We start from the raw sequence: 22,619 nt of genomic DNA, 5'->3' as shown, positions 1-22,619 counted from the left end.
AATTTTTATTTATATATTTAAATATATTTGTGTGATAAATTAATAAGGAAAAAAATGCTGGTGAATAAAATAGTTATTAATTTTGTATGCCATATCTAGCACAAAATAAAAAATAACAAATTATATTGTTATTTTTAATATTAATAAATTATTGAAAATAATAATTATAGCAACATAAATTTTTAACCCGTCAACAGGAAAATACATATTTGTGAATAAAACTCCTTAAAAAAATAGTGCTTTGATCAATAAGTAATAAAATCTACATTTGATGAACTAGGTCACCTCCCATTTATAGTGCAAAAATATACCTCTAAATAAGGGAAATGAGAAACCCTAGGAAAGGTGCAAATTAATTATATATATGAATTTGAGTTAGAAAACATCAATGAATCTAAATCTAATTAAATTGTGTCTCAAATTGTACAGAATAAAAATACCTTGACAAAAATGTATGTTAAATTTTTTTTTTATCAACTTTTTATGGAAGCTCTGACTTAGGATAAAAACATACATGAATATGTGATGAAAAAAAATTAAAATAATAATGTTATGTTAATTGTCCTAGCTAAGATCCTCTAAATTAAATCAAAGAGGAACGAGGTCCAAATGATCTATATCGTGAACATGCATAAGTATGGCATGCTAATTATTTTGTTTATGCATGCAAATCATTGGTACTTATTAGTAATGAATGGTGATATGCACACTCAATGACATAAATTGTTACATAAATGCCGATCTTGACAAATGATTTGTATGCATTTATGAGAAAATTTTCATGTAGATTTGTAGTTTATAGCGGGTGAGATGCTTGCGCACATCCACAATATAATTGCTACACGAGTTTTTCAATTATGATAGATGGTATTGCAAACATTCTCGATCTAACTACTAGGTAAGTTAGTCGGTTATGACAAATATTTTTGTACACGTGCATTAGACAATTTTATTGCGTAAGTTTGTGATTTACTACGGATGTTAACTGCCTTCATTATTGGACTTTTGTGGATATTATAATTTTTTTATTATCTAATTTAACAAATATCTCAAACAATTAGTTGTTTTCACTTGATGATTAATTTTTTATAGATAATAAATTAGAAAAAAAATTGATTTTAGCATAGTGGGTTGGCATTAGCCTATATAAGTTTACTAATTACATTTTGGATGCGCTTCCCCTAGGATTGGTCTGGCTTATTCCATGGGCTCGGGGCAGCTCTGATACTCACACATTCACGAAATAATTGCAACGTAAATTTGTTAGTTGAGACATATGTGTTCACACACATTTACGAGATAATTGTTACGTAAATTTGTAGGTTACAACAGATGTTCTCATACACGTGCACAAAAAAATATTATGTAAGTTTGTCGATTATGAAAAATGTCCTTGTATACATTCACAAGATAACTACTTTACAAGCTCGTAGGTTATGATAAATGTACTTGCACATATTCACGAGATAATTGCTATGCAAGTTTATTCTACACACATTCACTAAGTAAATTTGTCAATTATGATAGATGTCCTAGTACACATGCATTAGAAAATTGTTAAATAAGTTTTTCGGTTACGATAGATGTCCTCCTACACATGCACGAGATAATTGCTATGTAAGTTTGTTAGTTAGGATAGATGTACTCACACACATTCACGAGATAATTGCTATGTAAGTCTGTGAGTTGGGACATATGTGTTCACACACATTCACGAGATAATTGTTAAGTAAGTTTGTCTGTTACGACAAATTTTCTAATATGCATGCACGAGAAAATTGTTACTTAAAATTTTCATTTATGACAAATGTCCTTGTACACATTCACGTGTTAGATAAGTTTATCGGTTTACGACAAATGTCCTCATACACATACATTAGAAAATGGTTAAGTAAGTTTGACGGTTACGACAAATGTCCTCGAGAAATTTTTTACTTAAGTTTGTCTGTAATGACATATGTCATCGTACACATACACATACACGAGGTGATTGCTATGTAAGTTTGTTAGTTTGACGTATGTGTTCAAACACAATTCACGAGAAAACGGTTACGCAAGTTTGTTATGATAAATGTCCTCGCACACATTCCCGAGAATTTTTTTTAAGTAAGTTTGTTATTTATGACAGATGTGTTAACACACCTTAGTTAAGAACTTAAGAAAGATTTTACTAAAAAAAATTAATATATTATAATTGTTAAAGGGGTATAACAACATTATAGGTGATGATTTGATATGCATTAAAATATTTAATCACCTTATTTTATTCTTTATAAATATATTATTTTATTTATTAAAAAATAGAAGTAAAAAAGAAAGGCAATAAAAAAGGAGAAAAAGAAAAATATTGACTGGTTTTTTGCTTCCCGCAATAGTTTCTCTTTCTCTCTCTATATCTGTTGTAGTACTAGTTCAAAGCCTTTCCTATTTATGTTCGATGGACCTCACCGAATTTACATATACCCTTTTCTCTTTACCTTCTTCGCACTCTTCTTCTTCCTTCTTCCTCTTCTAGGGTTTTACATTCTCGTCTCAATTTCCCGTCTCTATGATGTCTGGAGGAGGTTACCGTTCTCAAGATACCTACCGTCGTGAAACCCCTTCGCTACGACCGAATCATCACTCGATTATGTCGCCCTGTCATGAGATCAATCGACCATCCACATCCAATTCCAGTCCTGATCGCCCTCCAAGCCGCCCCAACTTCACGGTCGAACTCCGTTGCACTGATCATACTGTTTTCTCCAAAGCCGACTTAGAGGCCTTACTTTTAAAATGCAAAGGCGAAGGAATTGACGTATGCTGTTCTACCACTTCTCCGTGGAGATGGTGCTGTCGACGCTGGAATGACGCAGTAGCGTCCATGGTTTTCTTGTGGAAAACTCGACTTGCTGGTCTTCATTCTATTACGCCGTCTATTAAATCGCTTGTAAGCTGCGATATGAATGTTATTAGGGGTCGGCTTAGGGATATTTTTATTGAACATGTGAACGGATATATAGAAGGGGATTTGGTTGACAAGTGGAGGAAGAAAGTCACGGCTTTGTTGGATGAACTTTCTTCAGTTGAAGTTTCTCTTAAAAAGCATAACCCGATTAATGTTTTCAATCATCTTTCGAAGCAAAGGGAGGGGTTGAAATCCGGAATAGTAATGATCGAGAAGAGGATACTGGAGTTTGGTTCTTCAATGAATTGTATTCTTGATCATCTTGAAGGATTAAAATCTTTTGATGACCTTGATGGGGAGCCGCGGTTGTTTAAATTCAGCAAACATATTGATTTTGTACGCATTCACTTATTGATAAAGAGGGAGTGCAGAAGGCTTGAAGATGGTTTGCCAATTTATGCCTTTCGGCAAGAAATACTTGAACATGTTCACTCTCAACAGGTACAATTTCTTTCTTTTTGTTATGTTTATTTCTGTTAATTTGTCTGCCTATTTAGCATCTAAAAAACAACAGCTAGTTAGCAAATTTGTTTCAGAGTCTGTCTAGATATACAATTCTTCTAGAACCTCAATTTGTCTAGGATATCTGCTTCCTTTAGTGCAGGTTCCAGCACAACTCTGATAATCTTGTATTGTTCTGGCAATGATATCTGTTCCAATTTTTCTGTAGTGTGATATATTTTTAGGCACTATTTTATTTCTTGTCTGGGTTGTTGTTGCAAGTGTTCAGACTTGGGGCAGTGCATTACTGATCTTAGTTTGGGTTCGAATTAAAGGAATAGACATCCTCTTGAAATGTTTAGCATGACAAACTTCATACTTATGGTTTCCTTTTGTACAATAATCTGTTTTTAATTTGTGATGCAAGTTGGCTTTATCATCAATTGACCTGGTGAATTTATTAGATACCTTTCAGTTAAGTTACATTTTAGTTTTTCTTTACCCTTTCATTTACTGGGTTTCCATGTAATGATTTGTGTTAACTTTTGGTGTCTGTATTGTTATAGTGACCCCTGAATGTATTCAATTGTCTTACATACTTTTGTTAATAGAACAGATTCTATTATGGAAAGGAAATTGCTGGATGTTAAGCATGTAAATAGATGGCTAAATTTATATTTTGGTTGGGGGTGGGTATTGTACATCCTGTGTGGTTTGCAACGTGCTAGGTAGGATCATAAATTAATTAAGCAAGAATATAAAGTTTTTTGGTTTTCCAGCCTTGATATGCAGGGTGATGGATTAGATAACCATTGGATTGCTATTTATTGTCTTCCCTGATTTTGAAGTGAATTAGGACTTGTAGATGATCTAGAACCTCGGCACATCATACCCAAGTAGCTTAAACATTACTTTTAGGGTGTTCTATGAGCAGATTGCTAGATATCCAGATGATTCTTCCTTGTAATGGCACTGTATGCTTGACTTGTTTTTTCTTGGCATAAAGCTTTATATTTTTAGCAAACTTCTCCCTTTGGCAAATACGAATAGTAGACAATGTACTTTGTTCTGCTCCATTTACCTTGTTCTGAATATCCATTGCATAGAGTTCTGTTTGAAGTTCTCATTTTTTTTTTGGTCCTTGGAACAGGTAATGGTCCTGATAGGAGAGACTGGTTCGGGAAAGAGTACCCAATTAGTTCAATATCTTGCAGATTCAGATTTTTCTGCAATGGAGTCCATCGTCTGTACACAGCCAAGAAAGCTTGCAGCTGTGTCATTAGCTCAGAGAGTTCAGGAAGAATCTTCTGGGTGCTATAAAGATAATTCTATCATCTCATATCCCACATATTCATCTTTTCATGAATTAAAGTCAAAGGTGATATACATGACAGACCACTGCTTACTGCAGCACTACATGAGAGATAAGTCTTTGTCAGGGATTTCATGTATCATTATAGATGAGGCTCATGAAAGAAGTTTAAACACTGACCTTCTATTAGCAATGGTAAAAAGCTTACTTTGTCGAAGACTGGATATGAGGCTTATCATAATGTCTGCAACTGCTGATGCAGACAAGCTTGCAGAGTACTTCTTTGGTTGTGAAACTTTTCATGTGGTTGGCAGAAACTTTCCAGTTGACATCGAATATGTCCCTTCTGTATCTGGAGCTGCTTGTGGCACCGGCACTAGTACATTGAATGTTTCTGAAGTTTTGAAGGTGGTAGCTGAGATCCACAAAACAGAGCCAGATGGTGCAATTCTGGCGTTCTTGACATCACAGATGGAGGCCGAATGGGCCTGTGAAACATTTCAGGCTCCTCATACAGTTACATTGCCTTTACATGGAAAATTGACACATGATGATCAGCGTCGCATCTTTCTCGACTACCCAGGGAGAAGAAAAGTCATATTTTCCACTAATCTCGCTGAGACATCTTTGACGATTCCTGGAGTGAAGTATGTTGTAGATTCTGGAAAGATGAAGCTTAGCAGATTCGAAGCTGCTACGAGTATGAATGTTCTCAAAGTTTGCGGTATAAGCCAGAGTTCTGCAGAACAACGGGCTGGTCGTGCAGGGAGAACAGCTCCGGGAAAATGTTACAGGCTATATTCCCAAGAGGACTTTGAAATGATGCCTGCTCACCAGGAACCCGAGATTCGTAGAGTTCATCTTGGTGTTGCAGTTCTAAGAATAGTTTCTATGGGCGTTAAAGATGTATTGAGTTTTGATTTCATTGATGCACCCGATGCTGTTGCAATTGACAAGGCCATTCAAAATTTAATTCAGTTGGAAGCTGTTTCAAAGGAAGATGACGTCTTGGAGTTAACAGATGATGGAAAGAAAATGGTTCGATTGGGCATTGAGCCTAGGTTGTGTAAATTAATTCTCCAATGCTTTGACAATCGTCTGGGCAAAGAAGGTGTTGTTCTTGCTGCTGTTACAGCAAATGCAAGTACTATATTCTGCAGAGTTGGTAATGAAGAAGATAAACATAAATCTGACTGCTACAAGGTGCAGTTTTGTCATCGTGATGGAGACCTTTTCACTATGCTTTCTGTTTATAAGGAATGGGAGGCCGTGCCTCGTGAGAAGAGAAGCAGGTGGTGTTGGGAAAATAGTATCAATGCAAAGTCTATGCGAAGATGTGAAGACATGGTTTTGGAACTAGAACATTGTCTGGGAAGTGAACTTAGCTTCATTACTCCAAGTTACTGGTGTTGGAACCCCCTTGTGCCTAGTGAGCACGACAAAAATCTGAAAAAAGCTATATTGTCTTCACTGGCAGAGAACGTTGCCATGCATTCTGGATACGATCAACTTGGTTATGAGGTGGCTTTAACCGGAAAGTACGTTCAACTTCACCCTTCATGTTCACTGCTAGTCTTCAGTCAAAGGCCAAGTTGGATAATCTTTGTTGAGATTTTATCGATATCTACTCAGTATTTAGTCTGTGCAACAGCTGTTGACTTCGAAGATTTCTCCACCCTTTCCCACCCTCTTCTGCTTGAAGCCTCCAAGATGCAACATCGTAAGCTTCAACAGACAGTTCTGAATGGCTATGGAACCACTATACTTAAGAGGTTTTGCGGAAAGTTCAACAGTTACCAACTTCATATCGTTTCATCCGTAAGAAAAGCCTGCATGGATGAACGCATCGGCATTGATGTTAACGTTGATCAGAACGTAGTTCATGTATACGCTCCTTCAGAACACATGGAGAACGTGTGCAGACAAGTGAAAAGTGCCTTAGATTATGAAAGGAAATGGATGCAAAATGAATGTGCTGAGAAATTTTTGTTCCGCGAAGGGCGCCGTGTCACGCCTTCCTTTGCATTATTTGGTTCTGGAGCTGAAATAAAACATCTAGAGCTTGAAAATAAAACATTGACAGTAGATGTGTTTAGTTCAGATGCAGATGCTGGGAACGGTAAGAAGTTTTTGATGTTGCTAGAAGACTATTCATCATCTGGAATTTGTGCAATTCAGAGACATATCAGTACTGGACAGGATTCAGAGAACATGACAAGGTGGGGTAGAATTACTTTTCTTACCCCTGATGCTGCCCAGCAAGCTGTTGAGTTAAGTCCAGTCACACTGAATGGTGCCATTTTTGAGATAGTTCCTTCAATGAGCGGTTCTGCAGCTGAACATAGTATACACTCATTTTCTGCTGTTAACGTGAGGCTACAATGGCCCCGTAGACGCAGTAAGGGATGTGCAATTCTGAGATGTGAGGAGCAGGAACTTCTTCAGATGCTAGGTGTTTTGTCCACATCTTTAATTGATGGGAGGATTATATATTGTGAACTTTGCACAAAGTCTAGTAACGGCATTGTGATAAGAGGCCTTGACCCCAGGCTCTCTGAAGCTGATGTTTTAGAGGAGTTGCGGAATTTAACCAACATAAGAATCCTAGATTTCTTTTTGTTTAGAGGGCAAGCAGCGGAAAATCCTCCATACGATGCTTGTGAAGACGCACTTCACAAAGTAATCTCGAATCTCATGCCCAAACGAAGTCCTCAGGGTGCTGATAATGTTCGTGTCCAGATTTCCCCACCAGAACCCAAGGATGCTTTCATGAGAGCTTTTGTGACGTTTGATGGAAGTTTACACTTGGAGGCAGCCACAGCCTTGGAGCGAATTGAAGGGACAGTTTTGCCTGGGTGTCAACCTTGGCAGAAGATCAAGTGTCAGCAATTGTTTCATAGCTCTGTATCATGCAGTGCTCTTGTCTATTGTTCCATCCGGAATCAATTGAACTCTCTAATTGCTTCCTATCGTCTTAAAAAAGGTACTTGCTTTCATCCTTCTCTTTCTATTTTTCTTTTGTTACAATAGAATGATATTTGGATCTTGTTCGGTTGGAGGTTATTTAAACTTGGTTTATTTAAAATATGTTGATGGTTTATTAAAAATGCGATGATGATTGGCGATTTTAAGGTGAGTTTTTTTATGGTAAAAAGACTTGAAATTGTATTCATAAATAATGATAAAATATTATTTTTAAAATATAGAATATTTTAGTATTTTTAATATTATTATGGTTGTATTTCATTTTCTACTCCTACTTAGTTCTTTTTTTTTTTTTTTTTTTTTTGGTGTTAACTGCTGCCTCTTGGAAAGGAACGACAATGGGTCATATCGAGTGAAGATTTCCGCCAACGGCACGAAAACAGTTGCAGAGTTACGACGCCCTCTCGAGCTACTGATGAGAGGAAGAAGGGTACAACACGCGAGCATTACGCCACCAGTCGTACAGCTACTCTACTCGAGAGAAGGAACTTCACGAATGAAAGGCATTAAAGAAGAGACGGGCACTCACATCCTATTCGATAAGCACAATCAGTGCATACGCATATTCGGTTCCACCGACCAAGTGGATAACGCGGAACAGAAGCTGGTTCAGTCTCTTCTGAATTTGTACTCACGAAAGGAGCTTGATATCCATCTCCGCGGTAATGAACTGTTGCCTCCTGATTTGATGAAGGAAGTGGTAAAAGAGTTCGGGCCAGACCTGGAAGGTCTGAAGGAGAAAGTGCCTGGAGCAGAGTTCACTCTAAACACGCGTCTGCATGTAATTTCGGTCCACGGAACTAAGGAGCAGAAGGAGAAAGCAGAGAGTTTAATCCATGAGATCGCACAGACGAGTGAATCATCGTTAGTAACCGACGACGCCTGTCCGATCTGCCTCTGCAAAGTGGAAGACGCGTACCGTCTAGAAAACTGTGGCCATGTCTTCTGCAGGACGTGTTTGGTCGAGCAATGCGAGTCTGCAATCCGAAACCGCGACAGTTTCCCCATCCGATGCACGAACGCGGTTTGCGAATCCGAGCTTCTGCTAACCGACCTGCGATCGTTGCTCCTTAGCGAGAAACTGGACGAGCTTTTCCGAGCCTCAGTGGCGGCGCACGTGGCAGCAAGCGGCGGGAAGCTGAGGTTCTGCCCTTCACCGGATTGTCCTTCGGTCTATCGAGTGGCGGGGGAGAACGACGAGTGGGGGGAACATTTCCTTTGCGGGGCGTGTTACGGGGAAACGTGCAGGAGGTGCCACCTGGAGTATCACGCGTTGATTAGCTGCGAGACGTATAAGGAGTTTAAGGAGGATCCTGATTCTTCGCTTAGGGAATGGTCGAAAGGTAAGGAGCATGTGAAGATCTGTCCGGTTTGCAGCTATACCATTGAGAAGATCGACGGGTGTAACCATATCGAGTGCAAGTGCGGCGGACATATTTGCTGGGTCTGTTTGGAGGTTTTTCGTTCTAGCGATGATTGCTATAGTCATTTGAGGTCGATTCATTCGGCTATTATTTAGTGTTTGTCGCTCTTCTTCTAATTACTAAGAATTCTGTTAATAGTTACCGAACTTAACTACTTATTTCAACTGCTGCTTGAACTATGTATATATGCCAAAAGCAGGGCCTTTTTCAATCTTATTTATCTCTCTGTTTAATATCATCCTTAGCATCTGGTTCTTCTTAATTTATTATATGTACTATAATTATGTTTCATGTGAGTGTCTAAAACAAACAGGAATGTTTTTTCAATGCATATATAGATAGAAACACTTGCCATGTTAAATGGATTAAAGAAGAAGAAAAAAAGAGTCAGTTTTGTCCACTTAGAAGTTGGCTCAGCCCCAAAAAGGTTAAGTTAGCTAACTTTAAAAATAGATAATTGAGTTGACAAATTGGACAATCATAACTTTGTCTTAGATGCAAACATCCTTAGAAACAACTTGAAACTTCAAAAAAGTCATATTCGAATCAAATCAAGATCTTAATAAATAAACCACCGTGATATTCGAATCAAATCAAGATCTTAATAGATAAACCACCGTGAGTAAACCACCGTGAGTAATTTAGTTTTACTAAAAGAAACGTCGCTGTTGTTCGTCTTGCTAAAATTGGGAAGCTTAATCTCAATTGGAATTGTAATTCCAACTAGGTACTTGTTTAACTAGACTTTGTTGATTTGGTTATTAATGAAACATAATTTTTGTTTTAAAAAATGGTATGAAGAAAGATGTATTGTGTGGCTAAATTGATGTTAAAAAAAGTGTGGACAATATAATAAGCCCTTTCATAATCAATGGGTCCATATAAAGTTTCCGTATAAACACAACTTGACTAGTTGTGAGTTGTCACATTCAAAATGGTTTTGAGTTATTATTGTTGACTTGGAGGTCGTCTTATTCCTTTATTTTTAGTTTTTTTTTCTTTTTTTATTATATTATTATTATTCTAATTATTAAATTATTTATTCATCATTTAAAATTCTAAAATATTTTATATAAATTTAAATTTTAAATACAAAATGATATTTTAATAATTGGATAAGTACCCTATGTTTTAAGGAATAAACATTTTACCTATATTTAAAAAATATCAAAAAATACTTTTGTTTACTCCTGTCAAATTTTCAATGATAGGGAACACTCATAAACATTCTCAATAGAGTGTGTCAAGTATAACAAATTTCAAGTACTCATAAACATTCTCAACAGAGTGTGTCAAGTATAACAAATTTCAAGTCCAAGAAACATTGCATGTTTAAAGAGAGGTTGTTCATAGTTTTCTTACATTGACATGGAGTGTATTTTAGGCAAGGAGTCCAAGTTCAAAGTTGACGTGATCATTCTTCGTGAAGGCGGCTGCAATATGGTATTGGGCGTCGATTGGATGCGAGACTTAACTCAGTCACATTATAAATCCACAGAATCAATCCTAGAAATTTGGAAAGGCTGGTGAACAATGATCTCTATGAGTCTGTAAACCCTAGTCCCAAGAATTTTGATGATTCTTTTGAAATTCTAGTTGGAGATGTTTTTATTGGAAAACGACTTAGTCATTTCATTAAAACATTACCCCAAAAAGGGAAATGAGTGAGTTTTAAAAAACAAAGCTAGACATACCCTAATTTTGTTGAAAACACCAACTGAGTTTCAAACAAATGAATTACAGAATAAACAAAACAACAAACAATTGAATTAAAAACAAATCATCAAATACGAATTTGAACCTTCATTTTTTTTTAATGATTTTATAGGGGATATTCCACCTTTAATTGAGTTTTTAAATGTCTTCATTAATTAAAATTTTCCTCCATTGATGTTACTAGTAAGTTTGTGTTACCTTTCACTAATAATTTTAATAATTCTTTTGAATATTCTCATTGTGTTGACGACCCTAGCGATTCCAATTTTTCTTTCACTATATATAGTTTATATTATCTATAAATTATTGCAACTTAAACTATATATATGATCAAATATATAAATAATACTAACTTAGACTATTGATAGACTCTGAATCTAACTTCTTCCATTAACTTCTTCGGTGCTAGATATAAGCTGATTTCTTATTTGTTTTTTACTAGACAATAATGATTTCTTCACTAAAATCTAAAAAACAACATATGTTCTCATAAAGTCAATGCCGACTGCATCATCTGATCTTTCTTCTTCATATAAGGTGAAGAACTTATGTTTAGATCACTAATTATTTTTTACAATTTGAATTTTTTCTGGTCACTAAATAAGGTGAATTTTGCGTCTTTTAACGCTCTTGATAACGTTCTTTTTTGTGTTTGATTTTCATCTCCAACCACATTCTTTTCCTCATATCTGAAACTTTGATAAAAAAAAATTACTAAAAGAAATTTTTATCTGTGAATTCTCTTCCAGAATCAATAAATCACACTTTATGTTGTCAAGTCAATGTTGGTTACCAAAAATTTAATCAAAAATAAAAACAGAATAAAGTGTTTATTTCTAAAACACATAGTACAACTGTATCTTAATCCTTTAATAATTTGTCTTAAAAATCTCAAATAATTCATTTCTTATTAAATAAGATTTTAAATAAAATGATCTTTAAAAACCCTAAATCAAACCGAGTCCTTTGTGGTTTTCTACTCAATGAAACTAATAGCGACAATGATATTTAAGAATTGACACATATTATTTTCCACCTGCACACAAATACGCGTAGTACTTTAATCTAATCTAGATCTAGTTTTTTTTAATATTTATTTTAAAAAATATAGTAGGAGATTTCCAATCATGTTTATCAAATATAAAGTATTTTTTTAATAAGAATCAAATATAAGTCCTTGATCTAATCTCATACATGTCTTTTTTTTAGTTGACCTACTTAATTAGTTCTTTAATATCATAACTATTTTTAACTTAAAAAGAAAATAACTATAAAATTTCCAATAAAGAAAGTCGTTAATAAAATATTTGTTCTTCTCCTATTAAAAGCAGGCGTAAATATGACGTCCGTCTTCCTTGTTCAAGAAAAAGAGAAAAAATGGCGACTATAAGAATAATCCAGTCCAGATCGTAAGGGTTTTGTTCAATCATGGCTTTAATGGATCTATAGACTTTGATTCACTGATAATCCAATGGCGAATCGTCACCGGAGACGGTTTTTATCATCGGATACCTACTGCTACGATTGCGATTTCTCTCCACCGCCGTTCTCCGATTCCGATTCATCTTCTCCACCGCACCCGCCATCTCCATCTCCATCTCCATCACCATCTCCTTCGCTGCAGTCATCTCCTTACTATTATCCTCATCCTCCTCCTCCTCCGGTATCTCATACATTTAAAGTCAGCAAATCTTCTAAAAACATCACACTCATCGTTGTGCTATTTCTGTGCGCTCTCGCCATCGCTTTCCTATTCCTCAGCTATCTTACAGTCAGGAAACAGAGGAATTCAAGGAATATCTCTAGAAGAAGAAGGAGAACGACAAGAAATGAGGAGATTGAAAATCCGGCGAATCTGGATCTGGATCTTCTAAACGATGATCAGAGTCCGGTAATAGATCATCCTATTTGGTATATACGTACGGTTGGGTTACAGAAATCTGTTATTGATTCAATTACTATTTTCAAGTATAAAAGAGGGGAGAGTCTGATTGAAGGTGCAGATTGCTCTGTTTGTCTTAGCGAGTTTGAAGAAGATGAAACGTTAAGGCTTCTTCCGAAGTGTAGCCATGCGTTTCATATTCATTGTATTGATACTTGGCTTTCTTCTCATCAGAATTGTCCTCTTTGTCGAGCTCCAATCGTATCATCGTTATCGGTATCGGATTCCCCCAATACCAATAGCACCGTGATCACGATTAGCGATCAAGCTCAATTGGATGATGCTGCCGTTGTCACGGTGCATCCAGATCCGGAGAGCCTGATGAACAGTCACAGTCAACGGGTTGACCATGTTGTTCCTGATGAAATCAATGTGAGATTAGCTGTAGATCAATTTTCAGTTGAAGAAGAAGATCAAGATAGGGTCTCTGGAGTTCTCTATCACAAGGAGGAGGATCATCTTACACAGGGGAGGAACAGCGGGGGAGGAGGAACGCGAGTAATGAGTGATTTAGGAGATCATCGCAGGTCGGTACTGAAGGAAGAAGAAGAAGAGGGATCAGAAGGCACGGGGAGGAGATCAGTTTCCTTGGATGCATCATCTGCTGCTTATTTAACCTCGAGTTTCCTAACCATCGCGAAAGCTGGTGGTGAAGGTTGCTCGAGTAATCATGAACCAACTTCAGCAGCAGCAGCATTGAAGAATAACAATAAGAAAAAGACGAAAACAAACTCCCTGATGGATGGTAATCAAGATGGGGATAAGATTATGACTTCAAGAGTGACAAAAACTTACTCTTTTGGGAGATTTTTGCAAAGAGGGTCTTCTGTTCATGATACAGATTTGAAGAGATCATCTGCATCTTCATCTGCATCTTCATCAGGTGGCTTCTTCTCTTTGTCATCAAAACATTGATCGATTGATATTTCACATTCTGTTTTATGGTAGTCATGATTCATGGCTAAACAATTAAGCCATGTTCTTCTGTTTTGCATCTTATAGAAGCCATCCATATATTAATTATGTGTATAAAAGAAGAGTCTTTGTATGATGGTTCAATATGCAATTTTAGTAATCAATATATATCAGCTTGTTTGGCATTAGTTGTTATCAAGTTTGATATTGATCAATTTACCTTAAATACTAATAATGTTCATGCATGTAAGGAAAAGAGTCTTCTAAATGAGAAACACAAATGGTTTCAAAACTTTGAAAACGGGATTCTTTTCATATCTTGAGTCAATTCATGTCGGGTTTTGGTTTTTGAATTTGGATTCGGGTTTTTATAAGATTTTACCATGTTACCTTTACTCATTGATTAGTTATGTTATCCCTCACTTAGTACAATTAGACATCACTTCTTTGCCAAAAGAGGAATTCTATACTTATGCTTATTTTAGACTTGTACATATGTATATTATTACATTGGAACAAACAAACATACTTATATCAAGTTTATTTATCATATTTTCATTTTACAAATGTCTTCACACATATAATTAAGCTAAAAAGTCATTTTGTGACACATAATTTGATGATTGATTGCAATTATTGGTTCTTGATTAGAGATGACTTGGGTCCATATGGCTAGGTTTTTTGATGTGATTAAGGAAATTAAGCCTTGAACAATTTGGGTGGGGTGGCTCATTTTGATGTGACCAAATTCACAAAATATATATGAGTTTTGATTATATGAGAATATAACTTTTAATAAATGATTATAAAAAAAAGTTCATTTAGCTAATGAAAAAAGTGAAGATTTATTTATTCATTTTCTTATTATCATTATTTAATATTTTTAATTAATTCAAAAGTGTAAAAGAGGAGAAGAGACCTTTAAATTGAATGTTTTGGGGAGGTCTATCCTTATTAAGGTATTATCTTTATTGTCTTTTAAATAATTGAAAAGCCTCATTTAGCATTTAGTTTCTATGTCAATAGTCCTCAAGTCTTTATGACTATTTAAAGAAAATATGTATCTTTTAAATACTGTAATTAAGGATTAATTTGATTTAATATTTAAAAGTTTACTATAAAATATATGTTTAGTTAAATATTAGTTTATTAATTATTAATTAATTGCATATAAATAAATAGATATTATTATTTAAGTTAGAATATAATAATATAATAATAAAATAATGCTACTAATGCAATAATTAATAATAATATAATATCATTTTTATAATATTAAATATATTGTTATAATATAAAAATATTTTTTTATTAGATATTTCATTTAATATTAAAAAAGTAATATTTTATAACATGATTTAATTATACAATTGGAAATTCATATCTTCTTTTTTTTAGTGGTAATCTTTGTGCTTGGACATATACAAATATCTCATTTTTTTTTATAAATAATAATTTTTGTGAGATTAAAATTTTTTTAGATACATTTTAGGAGTATCTTGAGTTCCCCATGGTAGGAGGCAATTTGGATTTTCTTGTATTTCATTTGTATAATTTGTCAGAGAACTTTTTAGAGTTCATTTGTTAAAAAAAAAAGGTTTATCGAGTTAGACACGATTTGATGTGTTCCTCAATTTTATCGAGTTTTGATACGAGTAAAAATTAAATTGAGACACTTTGACCGACTTGATTAGACGAGTGTAATTAAATCACATCTCTTAGTTTATCCCACGTCCCAATCACATTTTTATACGAAATTCATATGAATATATATCTCAAAAATCATTGGCATTTCTCATTCAGATCTAGATCCAAATATAGATACAAACTCTTACCAACCAAAGGAAAGTCAAATTGACTTGCTCTAAAACAAATTTTAATAAAATGACACTTGGTGAGCTTGGAAGCTATAGCTAGGATATAAAATGTTCTTGCAAGATTAATGTTATGGTATACATGATATATAGGAATAGGACATTAGTTATAAAACCAACATCCTACTAACTATTAATATGCAAAGATTCTAACAATAATTTTGGGGAAAAAACATGAAAATTGATCAATTGCCACCAGTTGAGGCAAACTTACGAGATTTATGATCATCAACTTGCTTCCTCTTGGATCCTCGCCACCATTTGGTGCACATAGCTCGCGATCTCATTCGTCGACGAAAGACCACAATTATCTTCCACCTGCCCATCTCAAATCTTATTATTTAGATACAAATATGTTTTCGAGAAAATTAAAGAAAACAATTAACTAATTACCTTGACACAAAAAGAGTAGAGAACGCTGTGATGAAGAATTGTGGTGACATTGAGATGGAGGATCGATAGAGCCATGGAATGGAAACCTGCCACCATTTTCGATAGATGTTTTGGTTGTTTCTTCGACATCATCACTTTGACGTTAGCGTGAGAGTCTACCACCGTGACTTCTATGTCTGCCACTGCATTCGGTATCTTGTATTGAGGGAAAGCGAAGAAACGTGGGACGAGAATACCATCGTTGGAATGAGATTGATAGTTTTGTGTTTGTTTTTGTTTCATTTGCTTGTTGGCCTCCAATAAATGGACCAAATGTTCAAGTTCTTTCACAAAATTGATAGCTCCTCCAACTATTGATGCTTGGTCACCCTACACAAATTAATTGCATGCAACCCTATATTAACATGTAGAAATTTTAACATTATTTGAAAAAAAAACTCAAATTCTTTTTATTTTTATTTTTCTAATCTAGGATAATATATCAATAAACCCATAGTCATAACTTAAACCATTCTTAGTGAGAATCGAACATGTGACTCTGATTTTCAGTTAAAAGAAAATTGTCGAAGAATGAAAGAAATACCTTTTGAGCATACGAAGGAGGCATTGAAGAACGGAGGACGGTGAGGTATTCATTCATCTGCTTACGACGATTACGTTCGACAACTATATGAGTCATCCTCTGGTTCTCAACGTCTTGTTTGTCCTTGAAGATCTTTGTTCGGCGCCTCTTCATTCTCCGTCCCACCGCCCCCGGCTCCACCACGCTAGTAGGAGCGGAAATATTAGCGACCGAATTAGAAGATTGACACCAATAATTAGGCTCCATCTTGCTTTCAGATTCGTACCCGTAACCGTAACCGTACCCATACCCGTTATGAGATTCATTGCAAAATAATGAGTCTTGTTTGAAGATTACACTACTCTCCAACCCCATCTCTAAAACCTAATAATTAATTACAAGGAAAGAAAAGAAAAGACTGTAAAATTAAGGATCTTTAATTTGGAGCCTCCTTATATATAGACAAACAAGAACTAGCTAGCTAGCCAACTGCATGTATAATTAATAAAAAAGCATATATATGTTATTTATATATATAATAGAAAGTCATTTAATTATTAAATGGTAGCTAGCTAGTGCAATGAATTATGAACTTTTTTTTATATATATATATATATTTGAATTTGTTTCTTTTCTCCGTTTCAATCAAATCATTGCCATGAATTTTGTCGTTTTTGGCCTCTAATAATAATAATAATAATATTATTAATATTAATATTAATATTAATTCATACTTCTAGGTCTTTCCCTCAACCTCAAGGAATTCATAATTGAGCAAATCTCTCACGAAATCCCTTTAGGCATTAAATTAACCATTGACCTGACCATGCATTCTACCACCATCCATTGAATTAACTATTTGTTATCATATTATTTTTATGATTCCAAATATTATTTTACGTTAAGTGCTAGCTACATAAATACAATTATGATTAGGTGGAGATAACGCTCTAAGCCGCCCCCGAGATTTGGGTTGTCAGTAGATTTTTTTTTTTTTTTAATTAAAATATTATTTTAATGAGATTTGAATTCATATTTAAATAAAATAAAATAATAATTATCATTTTAAATCACTAAGTTAAACTCTTCTATGTTATAAAAAAACTAATAAATTTAACTAAATATGTTTTGTTTTTTTTAAATGGGTTATCCTAATCTATAGACTAACTGGTCATGATCTGATGCTAACATTTTACATTAAAATAATAAAAAATTATTATTAGTTGAAACCTCATCTGTAAATTTATTTTGATATTGTCAATTATTTGTAAATAAAAATATAAAAATGAGTTTAAAAGGAATGATAAGGGAACGAAATATTTTTAAAACATATATATATATTTATATCTTTTGTTATTTGATATATTTATTTTATCTGTTATTATTTTCAAAATTTTATAAATAAATAAATTATCAGAACAAAATATACAAACATATATTTACAAATTAATAGATAGATAAAAAGAAAAACTATTAATGTTGAGAAGAGAGAAAATATAAATTGTAAAAAAAGAAATTATTAATGAAGATTAAAGAGAAAAATAAATATTTTAAATTATACTTAGTCATCAATACATCTAATCATCATTCCACGTCATTCGCTACAAATTCAATACAAATATTTCGCCCTCCTTATCATTATTTTTAGTTTAAGTGGTAAGAATCAGGTGAAATAAAAATAAAGGTCCCTTAATTGTTTAAATTTGTATAGGCTCAATTGCTCTATAAAGTTAAAACTTGGATCATTTTTATAAGATGAGACTCGAATTTTAAATTGTGAAATATAAAACTATTTATAACAATTTTAGTAATTTAATGCTTTCGAATGAACACGCTCTCATCTTATTAATTTATTATAATATTTTTAATTAATTAATTTATCACTTTTATAAAAATAAAATAGTAATTTATATTTTTTCAATTATTTTCCTACTTTTGATTTTTTAAGACATTTAAATTGTATTAAAACATCTAAATTTGTATATAACGTACACAAAGTTATGTCATTATATATTTTTTTTGAAAAATAAATATAAAATATCTCTTTATTCAAATTATTCAAATTTTTTCTCATATTACAAATTTTTTAATTACTCAAACCAAATTTGATTAGTTAGAATGAGTCAATTTCGAAAATAATATTCAATTTTTTTTAATGCGCACAAAATGTCACTTAATATCATCATTTAAAAATTAATTTTAAAAAACAAAAATATTATGTTAAAATAAGTTGATGGACATTTTGTCTATTTAAGAAAACCTGAAACAGATAATTCAATTTTTATGTGACACAATTTAAAAACTCAAGCCTTATTAGATAAAAAAAAATAACTAATTAAAATTTGAACATTAAATAATAATTTAGTAAAATTTTATATATGGAAGTATTATAAATACTATAACGAATTGGATTCGATTCCAGTAAAAAGTTATCAAGATTATACAAGTTGTTGGTTAATTATTATTATGATCAGCTATATTAATCAATCCAATTAATTAATATTTATAAAATAAGCAGCACGTACACATGATTAATTAATAATTAATTAACTCTAATTAAATTGATCACCTCTAATATTTAATATGTCTTTTCAGGAAAAGACTCCCTCCTCGGAATTTGAAACCATCTCGTACTAATCATTTCCATCAATTAACTTTATTTATTTTCTATCTTTAATTAATTTGTTATACATGCACCATTCATATTAAATTATTATTATTAAATGTATTGAAGTCAAGGGTAGGACGATATTTAATTAATTAGTTAGGATGCATGAAGGCCATTCATGTTGGTGTGGTGTTGAGGGAATTGGGAACAATTAATAGCATCATGATTTTTTAGTCTAAATTTAATTAGGGTTTTGTCTATTTCTTAACCCTTCCCTTAATTTCTTTCTTCGGATCCTTAAGATCGCATCTAATCGCTTTGGTCTCCTTGACAGCTATTCGATCGAGTACGGGAGGCCCCACAAGGGTGACTAATGGCAGGCTCGATCGAGGAGACACGAGAATTATGATTAATGGTGAAAGATGAAATTAAAGGTAATTGTGTAGCGCACGTAGCGAAATAGGGTTTAATGTTTAATTATCTTGGTTATTAACAATATATTTAGCATGAACTTGTATAATTAATTAAGTTTACAAGTGACAAATATAGACAAACGAAAGACCACATATATATTAATGTTATTTTGTATAATTAGGAAAAGAAGATATCAAATAATAGTCCCTTTAAGTTATAGTTAGAAGATTACAGAATCGTATAAAGTGACGTCAGACAATATTTAATAAGTTGAGGTTCAATGGATGGCAAACATTATTAAAAGCTGTACAATTTTGTCACTTTCAATGGGTCTTGTTTGGACAGTCCCTCTTATTATGGGAGGTGTGTCTATTTTTTGTTTGTTTGTTTTGAAGGGTTATAAATTAAGATATGACATTGTGTTAGTTGAATATGTCCATATATATATATAATACATTTGTAATACAACATTGTTAGGCAACTTGGGCTGCAACTTGCATTTGATTATGACTTCTTCTTTTTCAAATTTTGTTTTCTACAACAAAATAGTAGTTTAATGAAACAACAAAAAATCATGAACAAATGAATTAAACGAAAACATCAAAGTATGTATGAGTAGACACTAAATAGGACCTTTACCAAGGTTTTGATTCTATCCAAGACCTCTAAGTTTTTTCAAACAAAGTAGTGTAATGTCTTGACCTTTACCAAGGTTTTGATTCTATGATTAAAATCTAATAGTAATATTAATAATAATAATAAAGGAATAAACATAATTTGATAGGATCGATGTAACCAATAGAGACTAGGGTCTGACTATTGATAACAACTTATGACAAACGATTCGTACAAATCCTTCGAACTTTTGAAACGATTTCAAGTGCGAAAGTATTCGTCGGATTTGAAGTTTTGAATCAATGAAAGATGAATGACATAAAGTCAAGAACATAAGGAGTTGTTTATGGATGTTCAGAGCAAACCCTCATACGTCACCCCTCCTTCCACAACCGGAAGAATTTCACTAAATTTTTTGAATCAAATACAGTTTACTGAACTAGTTAACACTCTGTTGAATAGAACAACCTTTGTTCAACTTACAATATTATCAACAATATTCTCACAACTAGACAGTAATTTGATTCTTTCTCTCTTGAACTTGAAGAATGTAAGAAATCAGTAAGTGTAAGAATGTAAGCTTGTAAGATTGACAATCGGTTATGTAACTCATGATTCGTCCGTTGTCCTTGGGCATCTATTTGTAGTAGAAGGATATCAACGATCGAATCTTCTTCATGGACACGTGGCAAGCGTCCATTGGAAGGCCGCACATAGTACAAGAGTACAACAGACTTTGAGCAAATGGATCGTTGACGTACCGTACTGGTAGTGCGCCGAATATCCTCTATGATATTGTCTTTTACTAGACAAACCGTTAGAAGGACATTTGCGTACGTGACATTCGTTCATTGGATACAATTAGCTGGTTTGTTAGACTACACAGAAGTGAGTGGAGCAGAGTAGCAGACAACTAGTTGATCGTGATTAGACGTATGCTAATTTTAGACGGCTACTGAAGCGAGACATTAGATGTGCTCCATTAAACTACCAAGTCTAAGAGAGTTAGACGTCAACGTCTAACTACGCGTTCCATTAAACCAACAAATCTAATGGATTTAGACTGCAACATCTAACTACGTATATGTTAGACTACGACGTCTAATTACGTATCTGTTAGACTACGACGTCTAACTACGTATCTGTTAGACTGCGACGTCTAACTACGTATCACATTAGACTACCAAGTCTAATAGAGTTAGACTATAACGTCTAACTTCTTCAGACTTGTCTGAAGGAGTTAGACGCGTCTAACTACGTTTCTCATTAGACTACCACGTCTAATTAAGTTAGACTATAACGTATAACTTCGCATCCCTTCAGACTTGTCTGAATGAGTTAGACATTAACGTCTAACTTCGCTTCCCATTAGACTGACACGTCTAATGGAGTTACACTACAATGTCTAACTTCGCATCCCTTCAGACTTGTTTGAGAGAGTTAGACGTCAACGTCTAACTTTGCTTCCCATTAGATTGCCACGTCTAATGAAGTTAGACTACAACGGCTAACTTCGTATCCTTCAGACTTGTTTGAAGGAGTTAGACTACAACGTCTAACTTCGCTTCCCATTAGACTGCCACATCTAATGGAGTTAAACGTCTTCGTCTAACTACGTTACACGTCTATTTACTCTACTTAGACCACGTCTAATTTAGCATAGTCTTATGCACCTGCACAAAACAAATAAGCAACTTAGCTTAATTCTTAATTAAGTTTTAATCACGTAATATCAAAATAAAATTGACATAAAATATCCTTATTCTCTTATCAAAATAATTTCACCCAACATAATAATTATATAAGTAGTTAAGGTAAAGAATGAGATTGTAAAAATAGTCTAATTGTTATAAAGCAGCATTCTTTTTCTTTCTTTGAGATGGAAAGATCAAATAGACTAATGAACATTTTGATTAGCTTATATAACACCTCTCAAACTTAGATAAAATGCTCAAACTGTCCACTTCAAATTTCTCCTATTATATGTTTTTTTTCTCTTTGGGCCTACTCCCAAATCATTTTAAAAGCCCTAAACTTTTAGGTCATATCCTCCATTTATGTTTTGTTCTACAATCCATTAAGTTCATTTTCACCCAATTTTTTTTTATTAAATTAGTGAAAAGTTTTTATGTTATTTTAATATTACGGTTACGAATGGCAAAGAGCATATTGGGGACAGATCACTTTAAAATTATATGGGGAGAAAATAATTTTTCATTAAGAAATAGATAAATTTTAGAGTCGGTTGAAGAATGAGATAGTTGTGACATGCTTTGGAACAGTATATCCGTTAAATTGGGTAAGTCCATACCATACCAATTTTTTTATTACCATTTTTATTTGTTCAGTTCGGTTTCGTAGAATTCATGCGGGCACATTTATATCATATTATCTAACCAATAAAAATTTATGATAAAATTGTATAAAATAATATTTTTATATAATATATATTAAAAATTTATATTATTATA

The 22,619-nt window shown here is 33.4% G+C and overlaps 3 protein-coding genes across 3 annotated transcripts; 2 read left to right on the top strand and 1 right to left on the bottom strand.

Annotated features, from left to right (window-relative positions):
* The first annotated feature begins 2,396 nt into the window (after nt 1-2,396).
* On the top strand, nt 2,397-9,336 carry LOC124910327 (ATP-dependent RNA helicase DEAH11, chloroplastic-like). Its single transcript, XM_047450960.1, has 3 exons — nt 2,397-3,388; nt 4,539-7,683; nt 7,991-9,336. The coding sequence occupies exons 1-3, from the start codon at nt 2,549-2,551 to the stop codon at nt 9,202-9,204; spliced, it is 5,199 nt and encodes a 1,732-aa protein (XP_047306916.1). The 5' UTR covers nt 2,397-2,548; the 3' UTR covers nt 9,205-9,336.
* A 2,831-nt stretch (nt 9,337-12,167) lies between these two features.
* Nucleotides 12,168-13,868, top strand: LOC124910551 (RING-H2 finger protein ATL54-like). Its single transcript, XM_047451217.1, has one exon. It carries the CDS (start codon nt 12,297-12,299, stop codon nt 13,680-13,682), a length of 1,386 nt encoding a protein of 461 aa, XP_047307173.1. The 5' UTR covers nt 12,168-12,296; the 3' UTR covers nt 13,683-13,868.
* A 1,916-nt stretch (nt 13,869-15,784) lies between these two features.
* LOC124910018 (transcription factor bHLH94-like) lies at nt 15,785-16,886 on the bottom strand. The gene is made up of 3 exons (XM_047450643.1): nt 16,533-16,886; nt 15,950-16,318; nt 15,785-15,874 (listed from the first exon to the last, which is right to left on the bottom strand). Exons 1-3 carry the CDS (start codon nt 16,884-16,886, stop codon nt 15,785-15,787), a joined length of 813 nt encoding a protein of 270 aa, XP_047306599.1.
* Between the last annotated feature and the right edge of the window lie 5,733 nt (nt 16,887-22,619).

The sequence above is a fragment of the Impatiens glandulifera genome, chromosome 7, assembly GCF_907164915.1.
Source record: "Impatiens glandulifera chromosome 7, dImpGla2.1, whole genome shotgun sequence".
NCBI classification, from domain to species: Eukaryota; Viridiplantae; Streptophyta; class Magnoliopsida; order Ericales; family Balsaminaceae; genus Impatiens; species Impatiens glandulifera.
Note: the sequence above shows the minus strand (reverse complement) of the source record. Positions and strands in the feature narration are given on the sequence as shown.

What these genes read in the sequence shown, in the direction of transcription:
- LOC124910327 (XM_047450960.1), top strand. Translation starts at nt 2,549, where the DNA reads ATGATGTCTGGAGGAGGTTACCGTTCTCAAGATACCTACCGTCGTGAA. An exon ending in AACATGTTCACTCTCAACAG is followed by an intron (nt 3,389 to 4,538) that starts GTACAATTTCTT and finishes TCCTTGGAACAG; the next exon opens with GTAATGGTCCTGATAGGAGA. An exon ending in TTCCTATCGTCTTAAAAAAG is followed by an intron (nt 7,684 to 7,990) that starts GTACTTGCTTTC and finishes TTTTTTTTTTTG; the next exon opens with GTGTTAACTGCTGCCTCTTG.
- LOC124910551 (XM_047451217.1), top strand. Translation starts at nt 12,297, where the DNA reads ATGGCGAATCGTCACCGGAGACGGTTTTTATCATCGGATACCTACTGC.
- LOC124910018 (XM_047450643.1), bottom strand. Translation starts at nt 16,886, where the DNA reads ATGGGGTTGGAGAGTAGTGTAATCTTCAAACAAGACTCATTATTTTGC. An exon ending in CTCCTTCGTATGCTCAAAAG is followed by an intron (nt 16,319 to 16,532) that starts GTATTTCTTTCA and finishes TAATTTGTGTAG; the next exon opens with GGTGACCAAGCATCAATAGT. An exon ending in TCTACTCTTTTTGTGTCAAG is followed by an intron (nt 15,875 to 15,949) that starts GTAATTAGTTAA and finishes TGAGATGGGCAG; the next exon opens with GTGGAAGATAATTGTGGTCT.